Source organism: Elgaria multicarinata, chromosome 4, assembly GCF_023053635.1.
Source record: "Elgaria multicarinata webbii isolate HBS135686 ecotype San Diego chromosome 4, rElgMul1.1.pri, whole genome shotgun sequence".
In the NCBI taxonomy this organism is placed as follows: Eukaryota; Metazoa; Chordata; class Lepidosauria; order Squamata; family Anguidae; genus Elgaria; species Elgaria multicarinata.
In genome coordinates, this window is record NC_086174.1 from 14,781,986 (window position 1) to 14,809,338 (window position 27,353).

General features: G+C 44.0%; 1 protein-coding gene across 2 annotated transcripts in view; it reads right to left on the bottom strand.

Annotated features, from left to right (window-relative positions):
- Positions 1-27,353, bottom strand: part of SPTBN1 (spectrin beta, non-erythrocytic 1) — a 252,252-nt gene that overhangs the window by 32,693 nt on the left and 192,206 nt on the right. For both annotated transcript variants that reach the window (XM_063123818.1, XM_063123819.1), the window contains 11 exons: positions 27,192-27,329; positions 25,209-25,965; positions 24,022-24,224; positions 20,640-20,730; positions 16,321-16,467; positions 12,524-12,787; positions 11,067-11,291; positions 10,811-10,900; positions 9,463-9,741; positions 4,534-4,664; positions 60-264 (listed from right to left, as the gene is read on the bottom strand). In XM_063123818.1, the coding sequence (XP_062979888.1) occupies positions 60-264; positions 4,534-4,664; positions 9,463-9,741; positions 10,811-10,900; positions 11,067-11,291; positions 12,524-12,787; positions 16,321-16,467; positions 20,640-20,730; positions 24,022-24,224; positions 25,209-25,965; positions 27,192-27,329 (2,530 nt within the window). The remainder of the gene's footprint in view (positions 1-59; positions 265-4,533; positions 4,665-9,462; positions 9,742-10,810; positions 10,901-11,066; positions 11,292-12,523; positions 12,788-16,320; positions 16,468-20,639; positions 20,731-24,021; positions 24,225-25,208; positions 25,966-27,191; positions 27,330-27,353) is intronic.

Here is a 27,353-nt window from a genome sequence, read left to right on the forward strand (position 1 = left end):
AGAAAGAAAGGAAGGAAGGAAGGAAATCGCAAATACAACTAGGAGTCCTGTCCACTTACTGTCACGTGTTCATAATCCTGCCCCAGCTCATGGGACCCAGCCACCACTTCCCTTTCTGCAATCCACTGCTCCAAGTCGTCCACTTCACGGTTCAGCTGGAACAACCGGTGCCTCTCATCCAGTTTTCCCCTCCGTTCCTCAGAAAGGTCTTTCAGGCCAGCGTACAGCTTGTCCACCTTGGACTGCCTCATGCTGATACGTTCGCTAGAGGGAGTCAAGCCAGTCCTCATTGGTTTTTGCTTGCTTGTTTGTTTAAATATTTACAATAAGAGTATAACAGGAGCCAGGCTGGATCACAGAACCATAAAGTTGGACGTGTCCTCAGAGATCATGGAGACCAACCCACTGCTCAGTGCAGGTTCTGTCCTGCAGCCCTGACAGATGGCCGTGCAGCCTCTGCTAAAACACCTCCAGTGAAGGAGAATCCACCACCTCCCATGGCTGTCTGTTCCACTGTTAGGAAACTAAGACTACAGGCCTAACTAATCTACTTCTACTGACAAAGGCCTATGGAAATCCCACAAGCAGGATATGAGAGGAACTGGAACTGAGAAACTTGCTGCATCTGATACTGGGAGAAATACATAGTCAATATGACTAGAAGCCATTGATAGCCTTCTCCTCTATGAATTTGTCTAAACCCCCTTCCTTTAAGGCTGTCCAAGTGGTGTCCTTCACTATCTTGTTTGGAGATGCAACTCCTCTTCAGACATTTTCCACGGAGATGGCATTTATGTCTGGCTAATTAATTTCTGATTTAAATATACATAGTACTTAGTCCTACAGAAGTTTAGATTAAGGCCTCATCTACACCAAGCAGGATACTGCACTATGAAAGTGGTATAAAAGCGGTATATAAAAGGCAGAAGCCACACTACTGATTTATAGAGGTATTGAAGTGCACTGCCAACTGTTGGGGCCCACTTACATATACCATATACCACTTTCATAGTGCAATATCCTGCATGGTGTAGATGAGGCCTAAGTTTGTGGCCAGCATGGATATGCCTTGAAATTGCTCACAACGTGAATAAATTCATGTTATTAAATTTTTGTCAACTGAGGGGAGGGGAGCCTTATATAATCTCATTCCAAATTCATTGCCCGAGATCTCTGTAGCCAGTGGGAAAAGTCAACTCAACACAACAGAAAACTCCACGGAGCCCACTACACAACACTGCACAGCGTGGATATTCTGCATGGCGTGTTTTCCAAAAAAATCCTCCATCGTTGTATGGAGTTTTCCTGCCACAAACTCCACTATGGAGTTCTAAAACCACTGTTGAGAAACGTGTTGCTTGAACTGAGCCATTCTCTTGATGAAGGCAACCAAAACATATTAGGAATGACTTATAAAATAAAATAATCATTGCATCTTACTTATAAAATAAGTATAAATGATAACATATGCATATGCGTGTATGTATTGATTCATGTACTATTATTTTGCATTACAGTGTACTGTATTCTTTTACATATTCGGATTGTATTTTATATTTTTACCTGTTCTATGACATTGTAGTGGGTTTTTTTAATCTGTTTGTAATCTTCCCAGAGTACATTAGTTATTGGGCAGATTAGGAATGTAATAAATAAATAAAAAGTGTGTGTGTGTGTGTGTGTGTGTGTGTATCAATGGGACACGCACCCCACCATTTCTGTTACCCAGCAAGTGGTATTCAGAGGCATACTATTAATAAACATTAATAATTGCACCTTCCTTATAAAATAACAATTTCACCTACTTGCTTTCGCCTCTTGCACCTTACCTGTGATTCATGTGGTCCCCTTTAATTGCTCACTACTATACCTGAGACCCCAGGGGCCAAACCTATGGACATTAAGCTAACTGTCCCTGATCTGGCTCATTAATTCCAGTGGAGCTATGCTTTACCCGGCTTGGGGCCACAACACCTGACGGAACACCTCTCCCAACATGAACCAACCTCTACACTACGCTCAACATCTAACGTTCTCTTCCGAGTGCCTACTCCGAGGGAAACTTTGAGGATAGCAAAGGAGAGGGCCTTTTCAGTGGTGGCCCCCTGAATTATGGAATGATCTCCCCAACGAGGCTCGCCTGGCATTAATATTATTATCTTTTCGGCGCCAGGTCAAGACTTTTCTCTTCTCCCAGGCAGTTAACAACATATGCGGAGTTTTTAACTGAACCCAGAATAGTTGTTTTAAATGGATATTGTTGTTTTTATGCTTTTGATGCTTTTAATTTTTTATATTTGTTTTTAATGTTCACTGTTTTTAACCTTTGTAAACCACCCAGAGAGCCTCGGCTGTGGAGTGATATATAGATGTAATAAATAAATAAATATAATATACATTTCCGCTAACTCCTAACACAGATACTGGCCATGGAAAAACAGACACAAAGCATACAAAATCTGACTCCTCCAAGTTTTGGTTTTTTTTAAAAAAATAAAAAGTAGAGACAAGCATGAGAGATGCATTATACCGTCCAGACCTAACAATCTAATTCTATGACTTTTCTCATGACCCAGAGGAAGGATGTGAACTTGGCTCAGACGGCAAGGATTTCCAGCATTGCTGAACGCTATTGATAAACAGATAATCCACATCTCTAAAAGACTTCTTCCAGTACGCGACGTCCAAAGGAAACCAATGCGCTTTCGATTGATGCATCGCTTATTTCCTGTCCAACAATTTATGAGCACATGGTAGTTGGCAGATTGTCCTGGAATCCATACAACACAAACAGGACAGAGGAAACTAAAGGCCTTGTCCCTTTCCCCTAGCAACTTTCTTTGCCCTGTTTATGCTATATGGATTACGGCATCATCTGTCAAGTCTACGAGCCCATGAATTATTCACAGTTTCCCTTGTCTTGCTATATGTGCATTTTGCTCTCCTCTCCATTTGTTGCTCCTTCCTCCAATTCCTTTTGTTTTCACATAGTTTCTTTTGAATTGCCCCTGAACACCAAATATTGCAGGTTTCCAGCAGGGCGTGGATATCTCTCATCACATCCTGCCTGGGAATCTCCCCTAAGCATTGTCTGACAGTGGCCCCGTTCAGAAGACACCTTAAACCACAGCTTTAACCACGGTGGTTAAGCCAGAAAGCCAGGCTGTGTTCAGAAGACACCTTAAACCATGGCTTTAACCATGGTGAATAAGGCTTTCTGGCTTAACCACCGTGGTTAAAGCTGTGGTTGAAGGTGTCTTCTGAACACAGCCTGGCTTTTTGGCTTAACCACTGTGGTTAAAGCCGTGGTTTAAGGTGTCTTCTGAACACAGCCTGGCTTTCTGGCTTAACCACCATGGTTAAAGCTGTGGTTGAAGGTGTCTTCTGAATACAGCCCGGCTTTTTGGCTTAACCACTGTGGTTAAAGCTGTGGTTTAAGGTGTCTTCTTAATGGGGCCAGTCAGCCAACAGGGTGTAAGCAATTTTCTAAATTTGATGTTATTTATATTCATGACAGGAATTTGCATCCTGCCTAAAGGAATTCAGCTGATGCCTGGGATAGCCTTCTATAATAAATTAAAAGTACAATTTAAAAAGCATCCAAAACATGCTTTTGACATGACTTATTTGTATCAAGGCAGAATAGGCCTTGATACAATGTTAAATATTTACCTATGTGTTGCGTCTCTATTGATTGCTCTGTTGTTTAGGTTTGAAATGCTTCCTTCCAGGGGCTGACAGAGTCACTGACTCTAAGAAGGGCCATGCTGGATCAGACCAAGGGTCCATCTAGTCCAGCACTCTGTTCACACAGTATCACAACTGAAGAATTGACCTGAAGATGGGCTCAAACTCTGAATATAGGTAACGTACTGTTGACCCTTAGTGTTAGTTCAGACATAATGGAAAACCATGGTTTACTACTATTTGAACAAACCTGCCATTGCCTCAGGTGCATGAAATGCAGAAAGTACAGACAATGACAATTAATAATTCCCCATGACTTCCAAACAAGGAACTGTGGGTTGTTTAAGTTATGGCTAGTGAGAACAAGCCAAGATCAAACCATGGCAAGGATCAAGCCATATTTCTAAAATTAGTTTAAAATTTCCTGAGTAGAATCATAGAATAGTAGAGTTGGAAGGGGCCTACAAGGCCATCGAATCCAACCCCCTGCTCAATGCAGGAATCCACCCTAAAGCATCCCTGGCAGGCGGTTGTCCAGCTGCCTCTTGAAGGCCTCTAGTGTGAGAGAGCCCACAACCTCCCTAGGGAACTGTGATTAATTTAAAAGTGAAAGCGCAAGCTTTCAATGTCTTCCTCCAGTGTGCAAAAGAAAAGGAGTGAGGAGCAGGCTTGTTTGCATAGCAGGAAACCCTATTAACTCTGAATTTTACCTTTGTCCAAGTTTGTTAGCTAGAGCTATTGTGGGTTCAGGGGGCCCTTAGAGACAGTCGATAGACCTTTGTCCAGATCCAACATGGCAGTTCTTACAAAACAAACAAACTAGAAATATAAAACAGAAATAGTCACCTCTCTGGGTGATTGTCTGCCACCAAAGTTCTGCTGGTCTTGGATAGCTGGTGGACAGTCTCAGCATAGTCTTCCACGGCTTGCTCCAAAATCTGGTGTTTCTTCAACATGGAAACAGCACTTTGTTCATCCTGGAGAGACAGAACAACATCATGTTCCTTGATTGGTGTAACGGTGGAGGGTGTCGTCCCATTGGGTAAGTACTCGAAGCCAAAGATATCAAGAGATTTAAAAGAAAGCCAACGTTTTCTAGCGATTAGCTTTGATTTGGTTCCTAAGTTCACTTCCACAACTGTTAAGCTGGGAGTGGAGACACCCCACCTCGCAGGGATGCAGCATTATAAGTCACAGGGAGTTCATTCTAAGGCCTCATTCAATGATGCTAAGACGCATTGTTGTGGGTGGGGTCGCAGATCATGTGGTTTGGTGCTGACTAGCCACAGGAATGTATGCATGCAAAGAGGCCGGTCATGTTAAGTGATGAGCAATCTAGAAGTTCACGAGACCATTGTTAATGAGAGAAAGTTGTATAAATGATCCACTAAAATGGTTGACATGAGCGGCAAAGACAGCAGAAATCTGTAACATATCTGAATACGCGGGGCACAGATGTAACAAAAGTCAGGCCTGTATTTCTGCCAGTTTGTCTCATATGGCTGCTTGCTCCGTATCGCAGTAGATTGGAGGCAAGTCCACCTCAAGATAGATGGGAAGAGAGAGGTGGCTCCATATGTACTAGTTTGTGTACTGGACTAGCAAAAGCTCAGCTGCTACCAACTTGTTTAAATTAGTCAATTACATAAAGGCAGTACTTGGAGGAGAACTAAATACTCTCAGCCAGGTTCATGATCTTTTAATGTGGGTGTTTCAGATCAGAATACAAGAACTGCTTGTATTGTGAACCGCCCAGAGAGTTCCGGCTATTGGGCGGTATAGAAATGTAATAAAAAAATAAAAAAAATAAACTGTTTTCTGATTTGAAGAAGAAAAACTTAAGAGGGGCATTTGTCCAAACAAAATGGCCAAATGTTACAACCACAAAAAAAAGCCATGACAAACCCAAGGAAATGAACCCAAGTCAAAAGACAGACTGTGATCAGAGTGGACAAAACTTTTTTTTTTTTAAATAACGTAATTAAAATTAAATCTCAGCAGAAACATCCTAAACCTACACTTACAGTCTCATGAAAATGAAGCAACCTATCATAACAACTGGGCTGTTGATTCAAAGAAGCCTCTTTCTTCTTGAAAGTTGTCTGCTTCCAGTTTCTCTGACTAAAGTCACATGTGCAAAGATACAGGCTAGGTATGAGTGTGGTTCTGTGTTTATGTGGTGGCGGCGTGGATAAAAACTGTTGCTTTTAAAAAACAAACAAAATAGGTTTAAAATAAATAAATAAATTGCATTTTTCCAGCCAGTAGGTATCAAACCTTGCTTTAACTTATCAGGCATGGACATTTGGTTTTTGTTTGCTACTTCATTTTTTGTAAGGGCAAGGTCAGGCCTAGACAGAGCAGAGCAGAAAGGAGCAACATTGGGGGTGGGGGGACGAGAAGAAATTGTCCAGGGTGCATCTGCCTTTATTCTCCTACCAAGGCTACAATCCTATACCCACTAACCTGGGAGTAAGTTCCATTGAACTCAATGGAACTTATTTCTGAGGAGACATGTGTAGGATTGTGTTGTTAATCTCAAACTGTCATGGGTGCTGTTCATAACAAAGGCTTTGTAAGGGAATATTTCAAAGACTTCTTCTATAGGTTAAAAGAGAGAGGAAAATGTGCAAAATATGTACAGTGAGACAAAGAGATGCAAAGCCTACTTGGAAGAATGAAGAAATGTAAATAATACTCCATTTGTTTGTAAATTAACATCTTAGTGGTCAGATTGTTCAGGAAATATATGGATAAGTTTCATACATTAAAATTTTTCTTGCTGATTGAAATCACTGATTTAAATCGCCTTGTACTCTAATTGTGTTTAGCTAATAATTCCAAGCTAGCTCACCAGAGTTCCCTACTATAGTTTACCTGGAATTAAAGCAACTGTAATTGTACATAATGGCAATTTGTGGGTTAGAGATTCGCAGTAACAACAAACCATGGGTTAACTGCTGGGTTGTTTAGCCTCTAAACAACCCAGTGCTCTGGATTCGCACACCATGCTCAACCAGAGGTGATCATAGGTTATTGATTAAAAGTAGAACTGATGAGCACATGGGAGGTAGCGTGCTTGCTCTTTCCCACTTGTGCATGGTAAATCATAGGTTAAATTAGCCCAAGATTAGTCATTATGTGTGAACTGAATGTATGTTGTGTCTTTTTCTGTTTTCAAGACGAATTTTCTGTTCTGTTTGTTGATATTCACAATAATAATTAAAAAATGTGTGAACTGGGTCAAGGGCTAAAGGGAATACAAATATAAAGAAACCTGGATATTTTTTGACTACTTGAAAAAACATTCACGAACTGGGGAGGGTCTCCTTTTGGTCCACCCCGAAAATAGCCCCAGAATTCAAAGCTTATGAAGCATAAAAGGAAGGTCAACAGAGGAAGAAAGGAATTGAATTCCCTTAAGTAATTCATTCCATCACGTTCTAAATCCAACCTCAGCAAGTGCTCACTAACAAACGCAAGAGTTTGTGGACAACGGGCAGGTATGTGGCTAGTTTGCTCCATCTCTGCTGTGCTGCTGCATAACAGGGTATTTTGAAAACACACAGAAGCTTGAAACATTCTGATCATGTCTGTGTGGTGGCTCTTGTCTTCTATCTGCGTGACAGTAACACAAATCAATTCAGTCTGTTCAGAGGAGATGAAGGGGGAAAGAAAGAAAAAATGAACAGAACAGAAAAGAAAAATAACCAAACCAGCAAAAATTGAAACAGGCATTACTGGAATGTGGGTCCTGGGCTAAATGAACCATTAATGCTTAAAGCCTTGGCTGCTGCAGTGCTGTGCAAAGCATTATACTTCATTAAGGTCTACTCATCAGGCATTGGTTAAATGATTCAGAGAACCTAAAAGTGCTTTCTGCTGGATAGACGTTGGTGCAGTAAACGTTATTGACTTCTCTCTCTTCACCATCACTGTAACACTCTGGAGTGAATTAGGAACATAGGAAGGACCGTTATGCTGAGTCAGACTATTAGTCCACTGAGCTCAGTACTGTCTACACTGAGTAGCAGCGGCTCTCCAGGGTATCAATCAGGAGGCCCCACCAAGAGATGTCAAGGATCCAACCTAGGACCTTCTTCATGGAGAGTTCCTTCCATGCTCTACCACTGCACTAGGGTCCATTCCGTAACGTCCTTTCAGAATCCTTGGCATAGGTCAGTACTGCTATCTCAACCAGTGTCAAACCATTTCAACTGTGATGGCTCTCAACTAAGGGCTGGCTCAGGCACGTGCATTCATCACTTGAGGCATGAAACCCCAAGGGGTAAGTGGAATGTGTGAATGGGTTGCCACAGTTGTAGTACCATGGACAGATTTTTTCCATAGAAGGTGGTGCAATGCTTTCCAATGGAGGCAGTTCACAGAGTCAACTAGCCAAGGAATGGCTCGTACAGAGGAAACTGCCTTAGAATCATAGAATAGTAGAGTTGGAAGGGGCCTATAAGGCCATCAAGTCCAACCCCCTGCTCAATACAGGAATCCACCTTAAAGCATCCTTGAAAGATGGCTGTCCAGCTGCCTCTTGAATGCCTCTAGTGTGGGAGAGCCCACAACCTCCCTAGGTAACTGGTCTTGTACCAGGTCAGAAGGCTAGCCCATCTGCCAGGGCTGGCCCAAGATATTTTGCTGCTTGAGGCAAGAGCCAAAATGACGCACCCTCCCATTCCACATTAAAAAAACTGTCTGGGCTGATAGTTGAATCTTTCTTTAACACCGACAGTAGGACAACATTCTCTCCCCACACTGCCCCGAAGGCAGCAGTCTAGCTTAGGGGGTGGCACAGCAGGCCACATTGCCCATAGTTCTCTTCTCCAGCATTTTGCTGCCATCTCTCGCATCTGCCACCTGAGGCAACTGCCTCACCCTGCCCCATGGTAGGGTTGGCCCTGCCATCTACCACAGTACTCTATATTGAGACTGGCAATGGCATCCTAGCATCTCTGACCAAGGTCTACCATCACCTGCTACCTGCCCTTTTGTCTGTAGATCCAGGAACTGAACCTGGGACCTTCTTGAGATATCTCCATTGAGATAAGGCCCTTATGTGCAGGTATGTCACTTGAATTCCCTACACGAGATTACTATAGAAGCTGAATGTGTGTACCAACTCCACTGCAGAGCACTGTGTTTAAGGTGACATGTAAGTCGTGTTTGGTGGGGTTGGGTCTATGAGAATCCATTCAAACATGCAAGTCATCATTTGATGTCACAGTGATCAACGTATCAAACGAGTCCCCAACATAGAGAAAAATTAAGTGGTAGAGATGCATGGGTGAATCGTGCCTAAGAAACCTTGGGATCTGTAACTCTATGAAGGGCATATGATAGCAGTCAGAATCTTAGGCTCAGGGAGCAAATCCGGCCCACCTTGAGTCCCAATCTAGCCACACAACCATTTCTACCAACCTCCAATCATTTGGCTGTTTGCTGGCTTTTATGGAGATTTTTTTCCTTGTTCTGAAATGCTGAATTGCCCCTTTCTCAACCCTTACTTATTGGCGGGAAGAGCTTCAAGCTAACAAAAGGCTGGTATTTCGGGGCCTGCCTTCAGGCTCCCACCACCACCACCACCACCACCACCACCATCACTGGAATGAGGCCTCTGAGAATTTCCCGGAAATGGTATTCAGCCCTCATAAAACTGCCTTTACCAGAGTTCTTTGGAGGAAGCCATGTTAGTTAGATTGGTTTCCAGTTGGCATAAACTGATAGTGTTCAATATGCTCCGATGCCTACAGGGGGTGTATTTACCTTGGCCTTCTCTTCTGACATCATGTAGAGTTCCTGTTCGCTCATCCACGCTTCAGCCTCCGCAGCGTCGAAGTAGTACTGCTGGGCTTTGTGGGACTCCTCAAGGCGCTTGTGGCGTTTCTCGGTCTCCTCTATCAGGAGGTTCCACAGCTGCTGCAAGTCTGCGAGCCGCTGCTGGATTGCTTCGGCATTAAGGCTGCTGTCTGTAATGATGTTTTGGCTCCTCTCGAAAATGTCATCAATACGAGGCTGGTGTCCCTGGATTTCCTTCTGAAGTGTCTAATGTGGGGAAATTCAACACTTAACACTGGAAATAGCTTACCGATAAAGCACTTCAAGAGAAAGACAATGGGAAGTCATCCAAGAGGGCGGACTCCCAGAATGCTCTGTGGCAGATTGAGAGAGCAACATTTTCTGACAGGAACAGCACTTCTGTGAAGTCCTTTCTGGAGAGGAATGTCATTTTCAATTGGCCAAAGGAAGACTTCTAGAAAGCATGGTGCCTGTGGTGAGTGTACATATTACACTCACCACAGGGACTTGGAACCCCACAGTGAGTTTCCCAACTTACAGCCTTATTATTGAGTACAACGCTTTCATTTATCATTTAGATTTGTGGCCTGCCTTTCCAGAGAAACAACACCCAAGGAACATGAATTTCCACCCCTGTTATCCATGTCAGCAGAGTTACCACCAGGGAAACTCACACTGGCCCCGTTCAGACAACACACTAAACCATGCTGCTTAACCACAAAATGGTTAATGGAATGCATAATGCATTCCGTTAACCATTTTGTGATTAGGCAGCATGGTTTAGCACGTTGTCTGAATGGGGCCAGTGTGAGCGAACAGGAAATTTGAACCACTGTCAAGCATTATCATAGAACAGCTCTATAAGGTGCTAAGTGGAGTGAATTTAAACAACTGTGCAATTTATGTGATCTCTACAATGACTATTGTTCTATGTGCTCCATCACAGGTCTTTTTATTATTATATTCAATGTAGTACCAATTGATGGGAAGGAAGCTCAGACGTGATTAGATTTGGATCATGTGAAGGGGTTGTTGTCTGAATCCACCCTAGAAGTGCTTTGGATGGGCTGAGGGAACCTAGGGATCAATTCCTGTCTTTGCCATAGGCTCAGTCCCAAGCTCTGTAGAATGGGCACAACAACTTTGCTAAATTGAACCACAATACAAAACATCCAGGAGTTGATCAGGTACTTTTGAGATTAAGATTCCCAATTCAACAAATACGCCTTCAGCGCTTGTTTGGTGTGATTGTGAGTCAACAGGGTGGAGGTGGTTATGATGACTTACGATGATCCAGTCAGCTTTAGCCACGTACCTGATTCTTCTTAATTAACAACTGAACCGTCTGGAGGTTGTGACCATGGTCTGTAGATGTGGCAATAGGCATCCTCTCTCCAACCCACAACTAGGGGAAAAATAATGCGAGATAAATAAGTATTCGCAGGAAATGAATTGTAACAAGAATTGAGAGATTCAATGATAGCATCATATGCTAACAAAAGAAGTCCAGAGAACAGAAAATCCTCAAGATGTTCCCAACAAGCGGGTCTTAGAGAAACTTTTGAACTCACAATTTCATCTTCCACATCCCGGTTGAACTGATGGATCTCCTTGGAGGCCAATAGGTGGCTCTTCCTCTCAGTCAGGGGTTCCAGCAGCTCTACGAACTTCTGCTCCACAATAAAACGCTTGCCGTCAACTTCGTCGGTACTCTTGCCCTCCTGGCTCAGGGCCTGGGCCTGACTCTGCAGCTCCTCAATCTCCTTCTTACGAACATCCATTTGGTTCTCCAGCATCTAAAATGGAGGGGGAAGGAAATTGTGCTTGTTAGAAACTAGCCTCTTCCAGTGCGATACCACTGGGTGGCTGAGGCCCCAGAACGAGGAAGCTCAGACCGGAATTGACAATCTTTGTAAACTGCCCAGAGAGCTTCGGATATGGGGCGATATATAAATGTAATTCACCACCACCACCACCACCACCATCATCATCATCATCATCATCATCATAATCCAGCTTTCTGTGGCCTCTATCAACATTGAACAAAAGGGGCTGTAGCTCAGTGGTAGAACTCCTGGTTTGCATGCAGAAGGACCCCCACCCCCGTTCAAATGGCATCTTCAAGTAGGACTGGGAAAGAATCCTCCCTGAAACCCAAGAGAAACTGCTGGCAATTATGTTCCTAATAACTTGTGTCTTTCTTGTACTACCTTCCTTAAAAGTACAGCTCCTTTATCCCAACAATTCAGAGCGCAATGCTACAGAAGTAAAAAGATATGCCCGTTTACTGACGTTAAGCCTACACAGTATCTTCTTCTGCTCTGCTATGAAAATCCAAGCCCAATTAGGAAAGGTTTTGGCAAATCTCCGAGGTAACGGGGAGACCTGTGACAATGTACCAGCCAACACCTCTCTCTTTCTGTCCACATCAAATGGACACGGTGTACAAAAGGATATTAATCAAGGCTGGCCTTAAGGGTCTGCAGTGAGATGCAGAGGAACAAACCTTGACTTCTTCTAGCTTTACATGACAGGTGAAGAAGACACCTGAACGCAGACTGATTTTAGGAAATGGAGCGTGTTAAATGCTGCTCAACTAGGCATTTTGCACCAGGGGCTGGATCCACGTTCCGCTTTCCGCAAGAGGAAGGGCCCTGCTCACCAAAGGTCCCTCTGCCTGATTCTTGGGGATCCTCCTCTCTCCCCCACAGCACAGCTCGCTCCATTCAGCAAGGTCTCCTGACTCTCTGTGTAGCATTTTCAGGGGGCTGGAGGGGCTGCCGTAGGAAGCAGGGCGCAGAGAAGTCCACTTCTGCCAGTGCAGTTGATCCAGTGTAAACCTGGATCCAACCCAAGGTTTTTTTCATTTATCTTGCCAATGATAGATTATCATGCCAATGAACTTTGCTTTACAGATGAACAGAAATGCTTTAATTATGTATTAATAAACCTTAATACATAAAACGGATGAATTAATCTCTCTGACGACTACCACCGCTGAACATTTTTGCTACTCCAGTGGTTTCACCTGTTGTTTCTTCAGCAGAATGTTGACGCTGGTGAGGTCCTTGCCGTAGTCGTCCGATTGGATCTGGCTCTCCAAGCCATTCAGCCACTTATCCAGGTCCGCGCAGCTCTGGGTGAAGAGCTCAGCCTTGTTGGCATCAAAGAGCCGTTGAGCTTTCAGCTGGGTGGTGCTTTCGAGCTGTTCCCACATCTGGTGCAGGCTGGTCAGCTTCTCTTTCACGATGGACTCGGTTTCGGGCTTCTCAGCGATAAGCTGCATCCCTTCCTGCAAACAAACAGAAATGCAAAAAAACCACGCACCCTTAAAGATGGCCCAGAATCCCCCCAATCATAAACAAACTTAAGCTTTCGGGGTTTGATCTGTCTGGGCAGCAGAACAGGGTGTTTCTGAACGTTGGGAGGTCACAACATTACTACAGAATCCATCCTTCTTTCTAGTATTGGCTCTCAAGGCCCCCAAATGAAGCAGGATTGGATGGGGGAGTGAATGTCCCCTCTGTATCACTGAGTAGCAGCTTGCCCAACAAAATTGCAGTAATTACAAGAAATAAGACATATAAAATATTACTGATGGGGAGTGGGGAGTTAAAACTCTTGGCAGGAAATATAGAAACGGTGTTTTCAGGCTTTAATAGCTACTACTACTGCATTTTTCAATTTTTTTAAAAAAAGTCATAGTCAGTGGGCAGGTTTGGATGTCTGCTCCCAGCTTTTTGAACCATGGTTAACCATAAAGCTGGGGACTTTGGTATAAAATCAGATTTTATTTGCACCAAGCCATTGGCCATTGCAATTTAGAACAATTAACTGAACATAAGGAATAAAACAGACAATAAATGTCCAGAGTTCAAGAAAAACAAAGTCCTTAACATATATAACTCAGTATCTCCAAGCAAATAAAACATTAAATACAGTCAAGGCTAAAATTATATAATTTTGGTATAGAGATCCTAGCTTGCATTAAGCCAGAGTACCCTGTTATGTCCAAATGAGGGAATCCTGGTTTAATGTCAGCTAACAAACCATGATAATAAGGCTGATGACTGTTATTAAAGCAGGGATCTCTTTTTTGTTGTTGTTTATTCGTTCAGTCGTTTCCGACTCTTCGTGACTTCATGGACCAGCCCACGTCAGAGCTTTCTGTCGGCCGTTGCCACCCCTAGCTCCCCCAAGGTCAAGTCTGTCACCTCCAGAATATCATCCATCCATCTTGCCCTTGGTCAGCCCCTCTTCCTTTTGCCTTCCACTATCCCTAGCATCAGCCTCTTCTCCAGGGTATCCTGTCTTCTCATTATGTGGCCAAAGTACTTCAGTTTTGCCTTTAATACCATTCCCTCAAGTGAGCAGTCTGGCTATATTTCCTGGAGTATGGACTGGTTTGATCTTCTTGCAGTCCAAGGCACTCTCAGAATTTTCCTCCAACACCACAGTTCAAAAGCATCTATCTTCCTTCGCTCAGCTTTCCTTATGGTTCAGCTCTCGCAGCCATAGGTTACTACGGGGAATACCATTGCTTTAACTATGCGGACCTTTGTTGTCAGTGTGGTGTCTCTGCTCTTGACTATTTTATCAAGATTTGTCATTGCTCTCATCCCAAGAAGTAAACGTCTTCTGATTTCCTGGCTGCAGTCTTTGCGCCCAGAAATACAAAGTCTGTCACTGCCTCCACGTTTTCTCCCTCTGTTTGCCAGTTATCAATCAAGCTGGTACACTGGCTTAATGAAAGCCAGAATCCTCGTGCTGAAGCCAAAAGGGGCAAAAGAGGAAAGCGTGGCCACAGCACACATCCCTGGCTACGAAATCAATGGTTTTTGAAGCTGGGGATGAACATTTGCAGCCCACCACTGACTTCTATCAGACAATGCTCCAAACTATGGATTGGAGGATCAGGAACATTCCACATGCTAATGTGCTCCTGCTTCCCTCACATGCGCTAATTTCCTCCTCTATTTCTGGCTTTCTGCTAAACATAGTTTATCATGACATCCATATCGGGCACTATGACTCATGCTGTCATCCAGGCCGCAGTATACAAACCCACGTCAACCTACGTTTTCAAAATCACAGTTGGAAGTTTAGTGCTGCTAAATACATTTTCCAATTTTGGATAACAAACTGTAGTCAAGGGAAAACTCAGAAAGCAAGGAGAGTATTGGCACACAACAGGAGAGACGGGAGAGAGAAGAAGGAGGAATTATTGTCATATCTGGGGTTTTAAAGTAATGTGAGAATGTGGCCACTATCTCCATGATTCCTACAATCATCAGCACCATGTACACTGATGGTGCTATATTATTATTATTATTATTATTATTATTATTATTATTATTATTCATAATAATAATAGTAATAATAATAATAATAATGACCTGTGAAGTAAATGTTATTATTCCCCACCCCCAGCCCAGTTAAATATGGTGTGGGGCTGGGGATGAAAGAATAGTGGCTTGTTTAAGGTACCTCAATGAATTCATGGCTGGGCACGGAAAATGGACTGGATTAATAAACTGAGACTCAATCTAGACAAGGCAGAAGTGCTTTTAGCGGGTGGTTCGCCTGACCGGTTAAGTGGCATTCAATCTGTTCTGGAGAGGGTTGCATTTCCCCAAAGGGAGCAGATTAAGAACAGAATAAGAGCCACGTTGGATCAGACCAAGGGTCCAGCTAGTCCAACACTCTGTTCACACAGTGGCCCACCAGCTAGACCAGGGAACTACGAGCCGGACTTGAGTTCAACAGCACTCTCCCAACCATTTTTTAAAATTGCATTTCTATACCGCCCAATAGCCAAAGCTCTCTAGGCGGTTCACAAAAACAACTAGTGTATACAGGCTTATTGCCTCTGATACTGGAGGTTGACCTTAGCCATCTGGACTAGTAGCCATTGATAGCCTTCCCCTCCAGGAATTTATCCAACCCTATTTTAAAGCCATCCAAATTGGTGGCCACCACCAAGTCAAAGGTTCATAGTTTCGGGGTGCTCTTGGACCCATCATTGTCACTGGCGGAGCAAATGGCCTCGTTGGCAAGGAACACCTTTTATCAGCTAATCTGATATATCAACTATGTCCTCATCTGGACAGAGATAGCCTAGCTACAATTATCCATGCCTGGAATCGTCTGGATTGCTGCAATGTGTTATACATGGCACTGCCTTTGAAAATGGTCTGGAAACTTCAGCTGGTGCAAAATAGCGCAGCAGGATCATTAACGGAGACTTTATGATCTGCAATGGCTTCTAGTCCATTTCTGGGCCCAGTTCAAAGTTCTGGTATTAACTTTCATAGCCCTAAATGATTTCGGACCAGGTTACCTGAAGGATCATCTCCTCCCATATTTACCTGCCTCAATGTTAAGATCACCTTCAGAGTGCCCCCGCCAAATGAGGTGAGGCGGGTGGCCACTAAGAACAGGGATTTTTCAGTGGTGGCACCCTGGTTATGGACTGAACTCCCTGGAAAGGCTTACCTGGAGCCTAAGTTGTGATCTTTTCGGCACCAGGTGAAGACCTTTTTATTTTAGTCCTTCAGTTTTCATTGTTTTTAAATGTGTTATTTTACTTTTTAGATCTTCACACTGCTGTTGGTTTTTACTTTAGTTATATATGTTAGTTTTAAACTTTTAAAAGTTTTATGTTTTATCATATTGTAGTATTTGATTGTTTTACCTTTTGTGAATGGCCCAGAGAGCATAGGCTATTGGGCAGCATAGAAATGTAATAAATAAACAAGTCCTGATACATGACCAAAGTGCCCGTGTCTCTTCACGGAGTTTCATTCCCATTCCCATTCCCCTTACCTTTTCAATTTTGTCAAGCCATTCTTTGTTGGAACCGAGCTCTGCCATGAAGGCCTGGTGTTTTAGCCACTTGCTGTGCAGGTTCCTTGCTTCATCGTAAGACATGTCCTGCGCTGTGAGCATCTTCTCATTAATCCAGAGGGACAGCTGAAAAACAAGTGGGGGAAAGGGTCAGTTTATATGTGGTTACTATGGATACCTCAGAGGGTGCCTCAAGTCATATGAGCCTCCCTGACAATTGAGGTCAAGCAACTAGTCCCAGCTGAAAGAACCATGTGATGGCAACGCTAGTCTCCAGCAGGGCGTTTTCTGAAGCAGCTCCCAAACTGTGGAATCCTCTCCCTCAGGATGCTCACTTGCCTCCCTCTCAGTCACCATTTTACAAATGGATGAAGCCATTTTTGTTTTCATGGGACTTTGGGGACTAACCTTTTCCCTGCTCTATTGCTCTGAGTTGTTGTTTTTTGGGTGTGGGTGGTTGTATCTTATGACTTGTATTCTGTCAGTAGCTCCTGTTACGCTGACGGATGGGAAGGATTACATACAACCCTAAGGGTAGGGTGACCATATGGAAAGGAGGACAGGTCTCCTGTATCTTTAACAGTAGTATTGACAAGGGAATTTAGATCTGGATAAAATTGGTTACCTATTCACAAACACAGCAAAATTCATCCTGTTAAACCTGGCTCGTTTTGCAGTGAAAGCAGCAAAAATTAGGAAAGCTTTAGTGACCGCTGATGATAACTAAGATGGCTGGTAAAGATCCCAGCAGCATATATGGTGTTTTATATGTAACTATTTGTTGCTCAATACAACGCTTGCCATAATGTAATGTTTGTATCTTATGACTCTGATCTTGTATTTGGTGAAAACCCATGTCAGGTTGCTTTAATAATAAAATTCAAAATTCAGTAAAAAGACAAGGGAATTTCAGCAGGTGTCATTTGTAGACATGCAGCACCTGGTGAAATGCCTTCATCACAACAGTTAAAGCTGCAGGAGCCCTGCTGCCCTTTTTTTGTATCTGGTCAGGGCTCCTGCAGCTTTAACTGTTGTGATGAAGAGGATACTTCACCAGGTGCTGCCTGCCTACAAATGACACCTGCTGAAATTCCCTTTTCTGTACAACTGTTAAGAGATACAGGAGCCCTGTCCTCTTTTCCACCTACTTATGGGTGGCTTTTAATCTCCTGCTGTTGCCAAGAAGCCTCTCCCTCCCAAATGACCAGGCCCAAATCCCACCAGCTTTTTTTTTAAAGGCTCTGAAAACAACACTGTACATTTAGAAGTTGCGCATTTTGCATCTTTGCAGCCAGCTAACTTTGAGAGGAAAATATGTAAACAGATCTGAGGTTCATTACTGGCAGAAGAACCCTCCCACAGATAAAACCTCACCCAGGCAAGGGGAGCGGAGCAAAGTTGGACGGCTGTCCTGGCTGCCCCTATTTTTGGCTGACAAAAGGCCATTTTTCAGTCATTCAGGAACATTTCCAAAGGTCACTTCATAAAAGCCTCGTTAAAGAGGGCAGTAAAAGGAAAATGTGTAATTGCGGGAATTAGAAGAATCCGCCTTTCAGAGGAAGCTAACAAAGGCCTTGTTCATGGGCAGAAGAAAGCTCTCGCTCGGGCTTCTGTCAGAAAGTGGCCCGTCCGCCCCCCAAGGCGACACCATGTTTCCTCTGGTGCCATATTATCCTGACCTGTGGAGGGATGAGATCTCAGGCTCCAATCCTGAAAAAACATGGGATGAGAAGGAGGAAACGTCAATACTGCTTTTGGGAGAAGCCCTCGCAGCTACCACCTATGACAGTAGCAGAGGAGCAGACAGGCAGGTAGCCAGGAGAAACCCCTCCACGTGCCACTCAAAAGGTAGTATCCAAATGCATCTCAGCACTACTGGTAATAACGTTACACTAACATAAAACACTGCTTGCATAACGTAACTAACACTTGCTAGTGCAATGGGGAAAAGTGGCAATTTGCCACTGAATTCCAGAGGTGTACAAAATTATGCATGGTGTGGAGACTGTGGATAGGAAGATATCCCCACCCCCACCCCGGTAATACTAAAACTACTAATACTAGAGCCAGAGTGGTGTAGTGGCTAAAGTGTTGGACTGGGAGTCAGGAGATCCAGGTTCTAGTCCCCACTCCGCTATGAAAACCCACTGGGTGACTTTGGGCCAGTCACACACTCTCAGCCCAACCCACCTCACAGGGTTGTTGTTGTGAGGATAAAATGGAGAGGAGGAGGAGGAGGAGGAGGATTATATATGCTGCCTTGGGTTCCTTGGAGGAAAAAAGGCAGGATATAAATGCAATAATAAATAAAATAAATAAAACCTGGAGTCATCCCATGAAGCGGATTGGTGGAAGATTCAGAACAGATAAAAGGAAGGACTTCATCACACAGCGCATAAACTATGGAATTCACTACCACAAGACGTAGTGATGGCCACCAATTTGGATGGATTTAAAAGGGAGTTGGATAAATTCCTGGAAGAGAAGGCTATCAATGACTACCAGTCCTGATGGTTGTGTGCTATCTCCAGTATTCGATGCAGTATGCTTATGTACACCAGTTGCTGAGGAACATGGGTTTGAGGGTGTTTTTAACTCACGTTCTGTTTGTAGGTTTCCCATCGAAAGCTGGTTGTCCACTGTGTGAACAGAGTGCTGGACTAGACGGACCCTTGGTCTGATCCCGCAAGGCTCTTCTTATGTTCTAATGTCCAGCAGCGCTGCCGAAAACTGGTGGCAAATCGCCCCTTTACCCCACTGCTCTGGCAAGCGCTAGTTACGTTGCACAGGCGGTGGTTTCTGCTAGTGCAATTTGGATACTGCCTAAATTATATAGAATCATAGAATAGCAGAGTTGGAAGGGGCCTACAAGGCCATCGAATCCAACCCCCTGCTCAATGCAGGAATCCACCCTAAAGCATCTCTGACAAATGCTTGTCCAGCTGCCTCTTGAAGGCCTCTAGTGTGGGAGAGCCCACAACCTCCCTAGGAAACTGATTCCATTGTCGCAGGAAGGGCCCGGTTCTTTTGTGCTTAGCTTGAGAAGTTTTGCTAATCCAACTCCACCTCTACAATGTCCATCAAAGCTCCATCCTGAGGTACCAAGCACAGCCAGGCACTTTACTTCCTCTGGCGGGGGAGGTACTATCGCCTGTCAACACTAAGCTTCGCCCTTATGCCAATAGACTTCACCCTTCAATCTGCCAGGCATGACTCCTTAGTTCCTTTGCTTTGCCCTCCTCTATCTAATGGGTTGATCCTTAGGGGTCGAAAGGTCTAAAGAAGCTGAATGCTATGAACATACAAAGTTGCCTTTTACCCAGTCAAACTCTGGTCCACCTATCCCAGTATTGCTCAGACTGGCAAAAGCTCTGTAAGGTTTCAGGCAGATTAAAGTTTTACCCAGACCTTCCCACCTGACTCATAGATCTCATCTTCAAAGAGAGATGCAGTAGATGTAACAGGGAAGGCCGATTTTCCTTTAGTCCTTATTGGGGCTGTTTCTCGTGTATCATTATTTTTCTTTACAGGGCAATGCACAATGGAGGAAGCATTACATCTGAATGCAATATGCATGTCTCTTCTCAATCATCCCTGAGTGCAGGACACGGAATAATGGGCTCAAGTGACAGGAAGCCAGATTCCAGCTGGACACCAGGAAAAACGTTCTGACTGTTAAGAGCAGTACGACAATGGAACCAGTTACCTAGGGAGGTCATGGGCTTTCCCACACTAGAGGCCTTCAGCAGCTGGACAACCATCTGTCAGGGATGCTTCAAGGTGGATTCCTGCATTGAGCAGGGGGTTGGATTCGATGGCCTTATAGGCCCCATTCCAACTCTACTATTCTATGATTTGGTATAATAAGAAATCGAGCCTGTGAGAATTGGATATCCTGCAGACATTGCATTCTGACTTAAATCTTTTTCTCTCTCTATTTTCCACTGAGGAGAAAGCACAAACGGGCCTATCAGGAAAGCTCATTTTCTCTTGCTGACATTATCTTTAGCATCAAGTCCGGAGGGCTCCTCTGACAATCTCCCATTTATTTTTTTTAATAAATTGGTGCAATCTTTGTCAATCTCCTAACAAAAAAAGGGGGGGCAGGGGAAACCTGCCATTAGAAGCTAATCAGCTGCTCCAGAGATGACAGCTTTCATCTGTTACAAATTAATGGATTAGAGATGAAAGACAAATGGAAACACACAGAGGCACACACTCTCTCACACGTAGTCCAAGTACGTTTCTTTCAAGGAGAAGGCAGGACCTTCTTCTCCAAGGGATTTTAAATAACATACCTCTTGGCAATCCTGAAGAAACTTTTGAAGATCTCTGTTATCTTTCAATCTCATCAAAAGCTCACTGGCCACCTCACGATTCTTCTTGTGTCTGTTTAAAACAAAAACAAGGAAGGAACTTTTCAGCGTGGGAAATCTTGAAGATGTTGTGGTTTGGATTATTCTATGTGGATTGAATGGGACCTCTGTTACAGCGCCAGGCCTATCTCCTAATCTTTGGACTCTAAAACGTCCTCTAATCAGGGACAGAATCTCCTTGAAATAAAGGACACAATGACAGGCCTTGAAACTTCCCCAAACACAACGAAGTGAGGCAAACCAGTATGGAGGCCTGTGTATGCACGGTGACGGTGGAGGCTTTGTTGGGAGAATGGAGTTGGTATGAGGGTGTGCTGTGACAGAGGGTGGGAGGCTGTGGACATTGGGAAACGAGGTAGATTCCCTAAAACTCTTTCATTCCTTAGATGAGGTAGTTGTTTGAAAAGTGAAAACGTTGGGGCCTTGGCTCAATTTGAAGGGCGACCGATTTAATAATGGGAGTGGAGGGGCTGGCTTGAGCCATAAGGAAATGGTGCTGAGGCCTTCCTGCCTTAAGCAATCTTCGCCTTGGCTTCTCCACACTATGGATCACTAGAAATAAAAGAAAAGGTATGTGTGGTAGCCACACCTATCAGTTTGGTAGTTGAAACTGGAAGAGAAGATTAAAATTTTAAGATCATGCTGGCTACAGACGGCGGTAACTTTATTTCCTGGGCATCATTTGAGCTTTATTGGATTTAGCCACAGAGACTGGGCCAATTTCTCCCCTCAGTCAATGAGAATTACTCTGCCATTACACAGGCCAAAATGTAGCCATCTCCCCCCCTCCAATACAAACCACATGAAAGTTAAAAAGCTTTGACAGAACTTTCTGTTAATGATTCCCCTACATATTTATTACAAGACTTTCTCACACAAGGCATGTTTCCTCAAAGGCTCTATAATAAGTCTTTTCTATGACTCAGCACCCCATAAACTCGCTTTTACCAAGGCAAGCTGCAGTGGTTTCTATAATCCCTAAATAAAGTAACAGGGCTTAAGATTATTGTGCGGGTGGTTACTCCTACGTATTTCAGGAAAAGGAAGTTCTGTGTTTTCTGAAGCATCCCAAACTATAAAGATTATTTTATGGAACAAGAAGCTTGAGGAGCAAAGCTTGTTCAGATAGAGACAAAAATTTAAACAAATCACCCAAACCTAAAGCTGGATGCCAGCGACATGTACTTAGTCTCAAAAGAAGTTGATCACAAGAGACGTTGATCAGAAATCAGTGTGGAGAATGTGGATAGGGAGACATTCCGCCCCCCCTCATAATACTACAACCCAAGAACCTATGATGCTGATTGGTGGGAGATTACGGTAAGATAAAAGAAAGCACATAGTCAAACTATGAAATTTGCTACCACAAGACCACCAATTGGATGGCTTTAAAAGGGTATCTGACAAATTCCTGGAGGAGAAGGATATTAATGGTGACTAGTCCTGATGTCTATATGTTGCCTCCTGTATTAGAGACAGTATGCCTAAGTACACCAGAATCCTGGGGAACATGGCGGGGCGGAGGGTGCTGTTGGACTCTTGTTCTGTTTGTGGATTTCCCATGGGCAGCTGGTTGGCCACTGTGTAAACAGAATGCTGGACTAGATGGACCCTTGGTCTAGATGGACCTTGGTCTGATGCAGCATGGCTCTTCTTGTGTTCTTGTGTTGCCCTGTGAGGAGAGACTGAAAGAACTGGGCATGTTTAGCCTTGAGAAGAGAAGACTGAGGGGAGACATGATAGCACTCTTCAAGCACTTGAAAGGTTTTCACACAGAGGAGGGCCAGGATCTCTTCTTGATCCTCCCAGAGTGCAGGACACAGACAAATGGGCTCAAGTTACAGGAAGCCAGATTCCGACTGGACATCAGGAAAAACTTCCTGACTGTTAGAGCAGTATGACAATGGAACCAATTGCACAGGGAGGTCGTGAGCTCTCCCACACTAGAGGCCTTCAAGAGGCAGCTAGACAGCCATCTGTCAGGGATGCTTTAAGGTGGATTCCTGCACTGAGTAGGGGACTGGACTTGATGGCGTTCTAGGCCCCTCTGAACTCTACTATTCTGATTCTATATGCTCCTTCTGCTCAGCTACAGGGCTTGGCAGCCAAACAGTAACCAGAAAAGCCACCCAGTGTTCTAGCCTCGGGTGCCAATGTAAACGCTTCTCCCCGCTATGCCTCTTGCACATTAGTCTGGCAGCGGTAAGGATCAGCAAGGTGGCTGGTTGGGTATGCACATCGCCCACGGCTAACTGCTTAGGTCTAGACAGACTTGGCAAGGAAGTCAAGGCAGGAGATGTGTTGGGTACACTTATGAGGTGGCGTTGATAGCAACTGTCATCACCTCACTTTACAATAGAACAGTCCCGAAACTGAAAAGGAACTGGAAGGTCTGTTGATCTTAGTAAGATTTGAGAGCTCCTAACTAGTTCAAGGTCTTGTAGCCAAAGCTTTCTGGAATAACCCGAGAATCCTTGTCAAGGAGGCACCAAGAAAGAGTTCATGTTAGCACCTGACATCCTTGCCAGAGCACCGCCAGGGCCCTAACATCGCCCACTGCTGACACCTGCCTTGTTCCTGCTAGGTTGACTTCTCTCTGTGCTCTCCTTCCGCTAACAGGCAAAGATGTTTTTATCCAAGCAGACCTGGCTGGTTTGTTTGGTTTTTATTCTGCTATTGTTGCAATTTTAATGCATTTGCTTTATTATTTTAAACAAGGTTGCATTGTTGTTTTTTCACTTCTTATGACTGTTTGCCGCCTTGAGCTCCATTTTCTTAGTGAAGAGGTGGGGTACAAATTTAGTAACTAACGAAATACATGTTTCATTTCCTGGCCTGGTGTTTCAAGCAGCACTGTGTGCCATTTTGATTTCCCACAATGCCCCTGAGAGCATTGTGGGAAGTTAAAATGGTAGCTCCCAGCCACTCGGCACTACTTGAACCACTGCTGCCAGGTAAGCCTTCCACAGTCCACCATACAGAGGACACCCCTAAAAAAAACAGGAGGTGGTGGAGCTAGTATGCTTGTCTCCACTCTCTACCACATGATTCAAGTCATGTGGGGGGATTCAAATGCACGAACAGGGCTTGCGCTTTGGTTGCTAACGACTATGCCTAGTTCTGCTACTTGTTGATTTGGCTGCACTTGGCAATTGCTTCATTGCTGCTTGGATTGTGCTGTATTGCAAATTGTGTTACAATCTCTTCTGGATATAAAATGTTATTTCGATTTGGTAAATAATAAAAAAGGGAGATTGTAGGCCTTGGGACGCAACACTCCCTAAATATTGTCAACAAACTGTACCTGTCATCAATGGAGTCCACTTTCTCTTGGATCTTGTCTGAGTTGATGTTGCTGTCACTCACTAGTCTCCTTCCAGTCTCTACAACTGCATTGATCTTCTCCTCGTTGGCATCCATTGTGGTCATGAAATCCTCCTGTTTTTTGATAGCAGCTTCTGCTCCTTCCAAAGTGGTGGGCATTTCAGTATGTGCCAAAACATATTCCTATAATTTAAAACGAGAAACACAAACTCTCTTATAATTTATGGCTCAACATTGATTAAACCATTAGTGCTCCCTGGATTGATACCACATTTTCAGTCATTACAACAAACTGATTTGCATAACCATTTTTATGTTGTGATTAGAAGGTGAAGTCACTGCAAGTTGACTCTGAATTCTTAGACAACCTTCCAGCACATGCCAAGGCAAATTAACTTCTGGAAAACTTTTCGAAGCTGTGTTGAGCCAGGAGTGGGCGAGTTGTAGTCTTCATGCATTTATGAAACATCTTGGAGTATTCCCAAGACTAGATGCTGCAGGTTAATGATCACGTTCAGATGAGGTATCCCTGAACCTCAAAATCATGGATTGGGAATGAGAGACAAACTCAAATGCCCCTTCATTCATTTCCCTCCTCTCCTTCATGCCTTATTAGAAGACTTTCTGGTCTTCTAATAGTTTGAGTGATCCCTCCAAGTCATAATTGGAAAGCATGATCATAATGGTGGTTTGCAACTCTGGTTTGGAAGGTTCACTCAAACCATAGTCTTCTCTTAAGCCATATAAGAGAGGTGATGAGGGAAGAGGCAGGGGGAGAGTGTGCACTTGTCACTCAAACCATGGTCTGGAGAATTGGGAATGTGGTGTCTGAAAGTGACCAATAGTTCATCTTGGATGGCATTACCATGTCACCACCTTGTAAGAAAAATGGTTCTATGAAACAGCTCTTGAAGGTCAAGTCACAGAACAATTCCTTGAGCTGAGCCTAGATCCCAATTTAGGTTTTTGCCAGTACCAAACGAGTGTGTTTCTCTACAAGAGGGAAAATCTGCGCCACTTACAAGTGGAATGAGGGGGAAAAGAAATGTCACCCTACAGATCCCAAAACTGGTCATGTGAATAGGTGGCATGTCTTACCTCGCTGTCTTGACACTCTGCATGCTAGACAGGACATAATCCTGCATCCTTAACATGACACCTGCTTACCTGGTTGTTAAGAAATGCTTCTGCTTGCTTCGTGTCTCTGAGGAACAGCTGATAGGCATGGGACTGGGACAGAAGATTCTGCCGATTCTCCCACATCTTGTGAAGCTCATTCCATCCGGTGTCCAAGGCCTGCAGGCGCTGGTGTAAGAACATGTACTGGGCATCGGTCTGCCCTTGAGTCACCATCTCGCCCATATCTCTCATTTTCTGATAGTCTTCCTCGTAATTGTTGATTTCGTTCTTGATATTCTCATGCTGCGTGAGCAGTTTCTCAGCCTCCGTCAGTGTATTGGGCATGTCTTCCGAGGCAATGGCTGTCTGGGTCCGGGAGAGCCAGGACTGGAAGTCATCCAGGTCGCGCAAGAACTGCTGCAGCTTACTCGCCTCTCCAAGCGACTCTTCGCGGTTCTTCAAGGTCGTTTTCATTTCTTCCCAAACATCGTTGATTTCAGCCAGCCTGGACAGGATGGCCCGGGCTTGGTCAGGATGCTCCGATTCTAACTTTTCAGCCTCTTTCTGGAGGTCGCTTAGCTTGGCCTCAATGGCAACCAAATCACGTTCCATCCCAGTCAGCTTCCTCTGAAGAGCAATAACGCCAGCCAGGTCATTGCCAAGCTCCTGGGTGGATTCAATGACTTTAGTCTTCTCCCTGATCCAAGATTTGGTTTCATTACATTCCAGGTGGTAGTTCTGGATACTGAGGGCCGAGATAAGAGCATCTTTCTTTATGTCCACCAGCTCTCTGAACTGGCTCCACCTAGAAGGGAGAACCAGACAGGAAAAATGAAGAAATGTAAAGCATTCATTACAGCTTCTGCTTCTAAACCTTTACAATGTTCTCTCTTCCCTCTTCAGTATATTCTTCCTTTCCTCACATCCTTATAAATAATTTTAAATACTGGATATGATTTTATTGCTTGTATTGTATCATGTACAGGGCACAAAAGATGAATGGCAGTTGATGAGGGGCAAAATTTAAGTAAAAGTTCCTATTATGAATGATGGTGAAGTATACCTACTACTTTTCTTATTCATCCAAGACCGCAATAAGCAATGAATTAAGGATGCAATCCTATCCGGATGCTTGTGAGCCTCTGAACTAATAATAATACTAATACTAATACTAATAATAATAATAAATTTCTTACCCGCCTCTCCATTTGGATCGAGGCGAGGAACGACAATAAGTATAAAACACATAAAACTGAATTAAAAACATAGTCTACATTATTAAAACATCCTAAAAACATCCTAAAATTCCACTGGATAGGACTGCCAGAATAGATCAATATTTATAGCTTTCTTAAATGCTAAAAGACTGTTAAGTTGGCGAGTCTCCTCCGGCAGGCCATTCCAGTCTGGGAGCAGCAGAAGAGAAGGTCCTCTGGGTAATACCTGTCAGCCTAATTTTGGCTGGCTGAAGGAAATTCTTCCCAAAGGACCTGAGTGTCCGGGGTGGATTGGAGATGCCACAGGTAACCTGGACCCAAACCATGTAGGGATTTAAAGGTAATAACCAATACTTTATACTTCGCCTGGAAACTAATTGGCAGCCAGTGAAGAGATTTTAAAACTGGTGTAATGTGGTCCCCCCTAGGTGTACCGGGTTTCAACGATACCAAGCACAGAGTTGAAAAGAGCCAATGAACTCAGGAGGCTTACAGGCATGCAATGCAGAGCAGGAGGAGCAGCAGAGGCCGGCCCCTCCCCTCCCCTCCCCTCCCCTGGAGATGTCACCTTTCCTCTTCTCCATGGTTGTTTTTGTGACCTCAGGGAGGCAGCTGATACAGTTCCCTCAATGTCAGCTGCAAAGGGGCAGGAGAAGGGGCTGGAGCGTGGATTCCTGGATTCAAAGTCAGAGCACTGTCTGTGACCTTGGATCCAGGAATCTGAAAAATCCTATGGTTCTAATGCTGCCCACATACACAGACGACAAAGATGCACTTAAAGGTCAAGGATCAGGCAAGACCTAACATTTCCCACCTTGTATTTAGCTTATCTTGCTGCGCCTTGATCTCCTTTTCATTTGGATGACCGTTGTGTATCAGCTGCCTGGCAATCTGGTTAACCACAGCGACACGTGACGCCTGATTGTTCATTTCTGGTTCTAAACTTTCAAATCTAGAGAGGGGAAAAGAAAGAAAA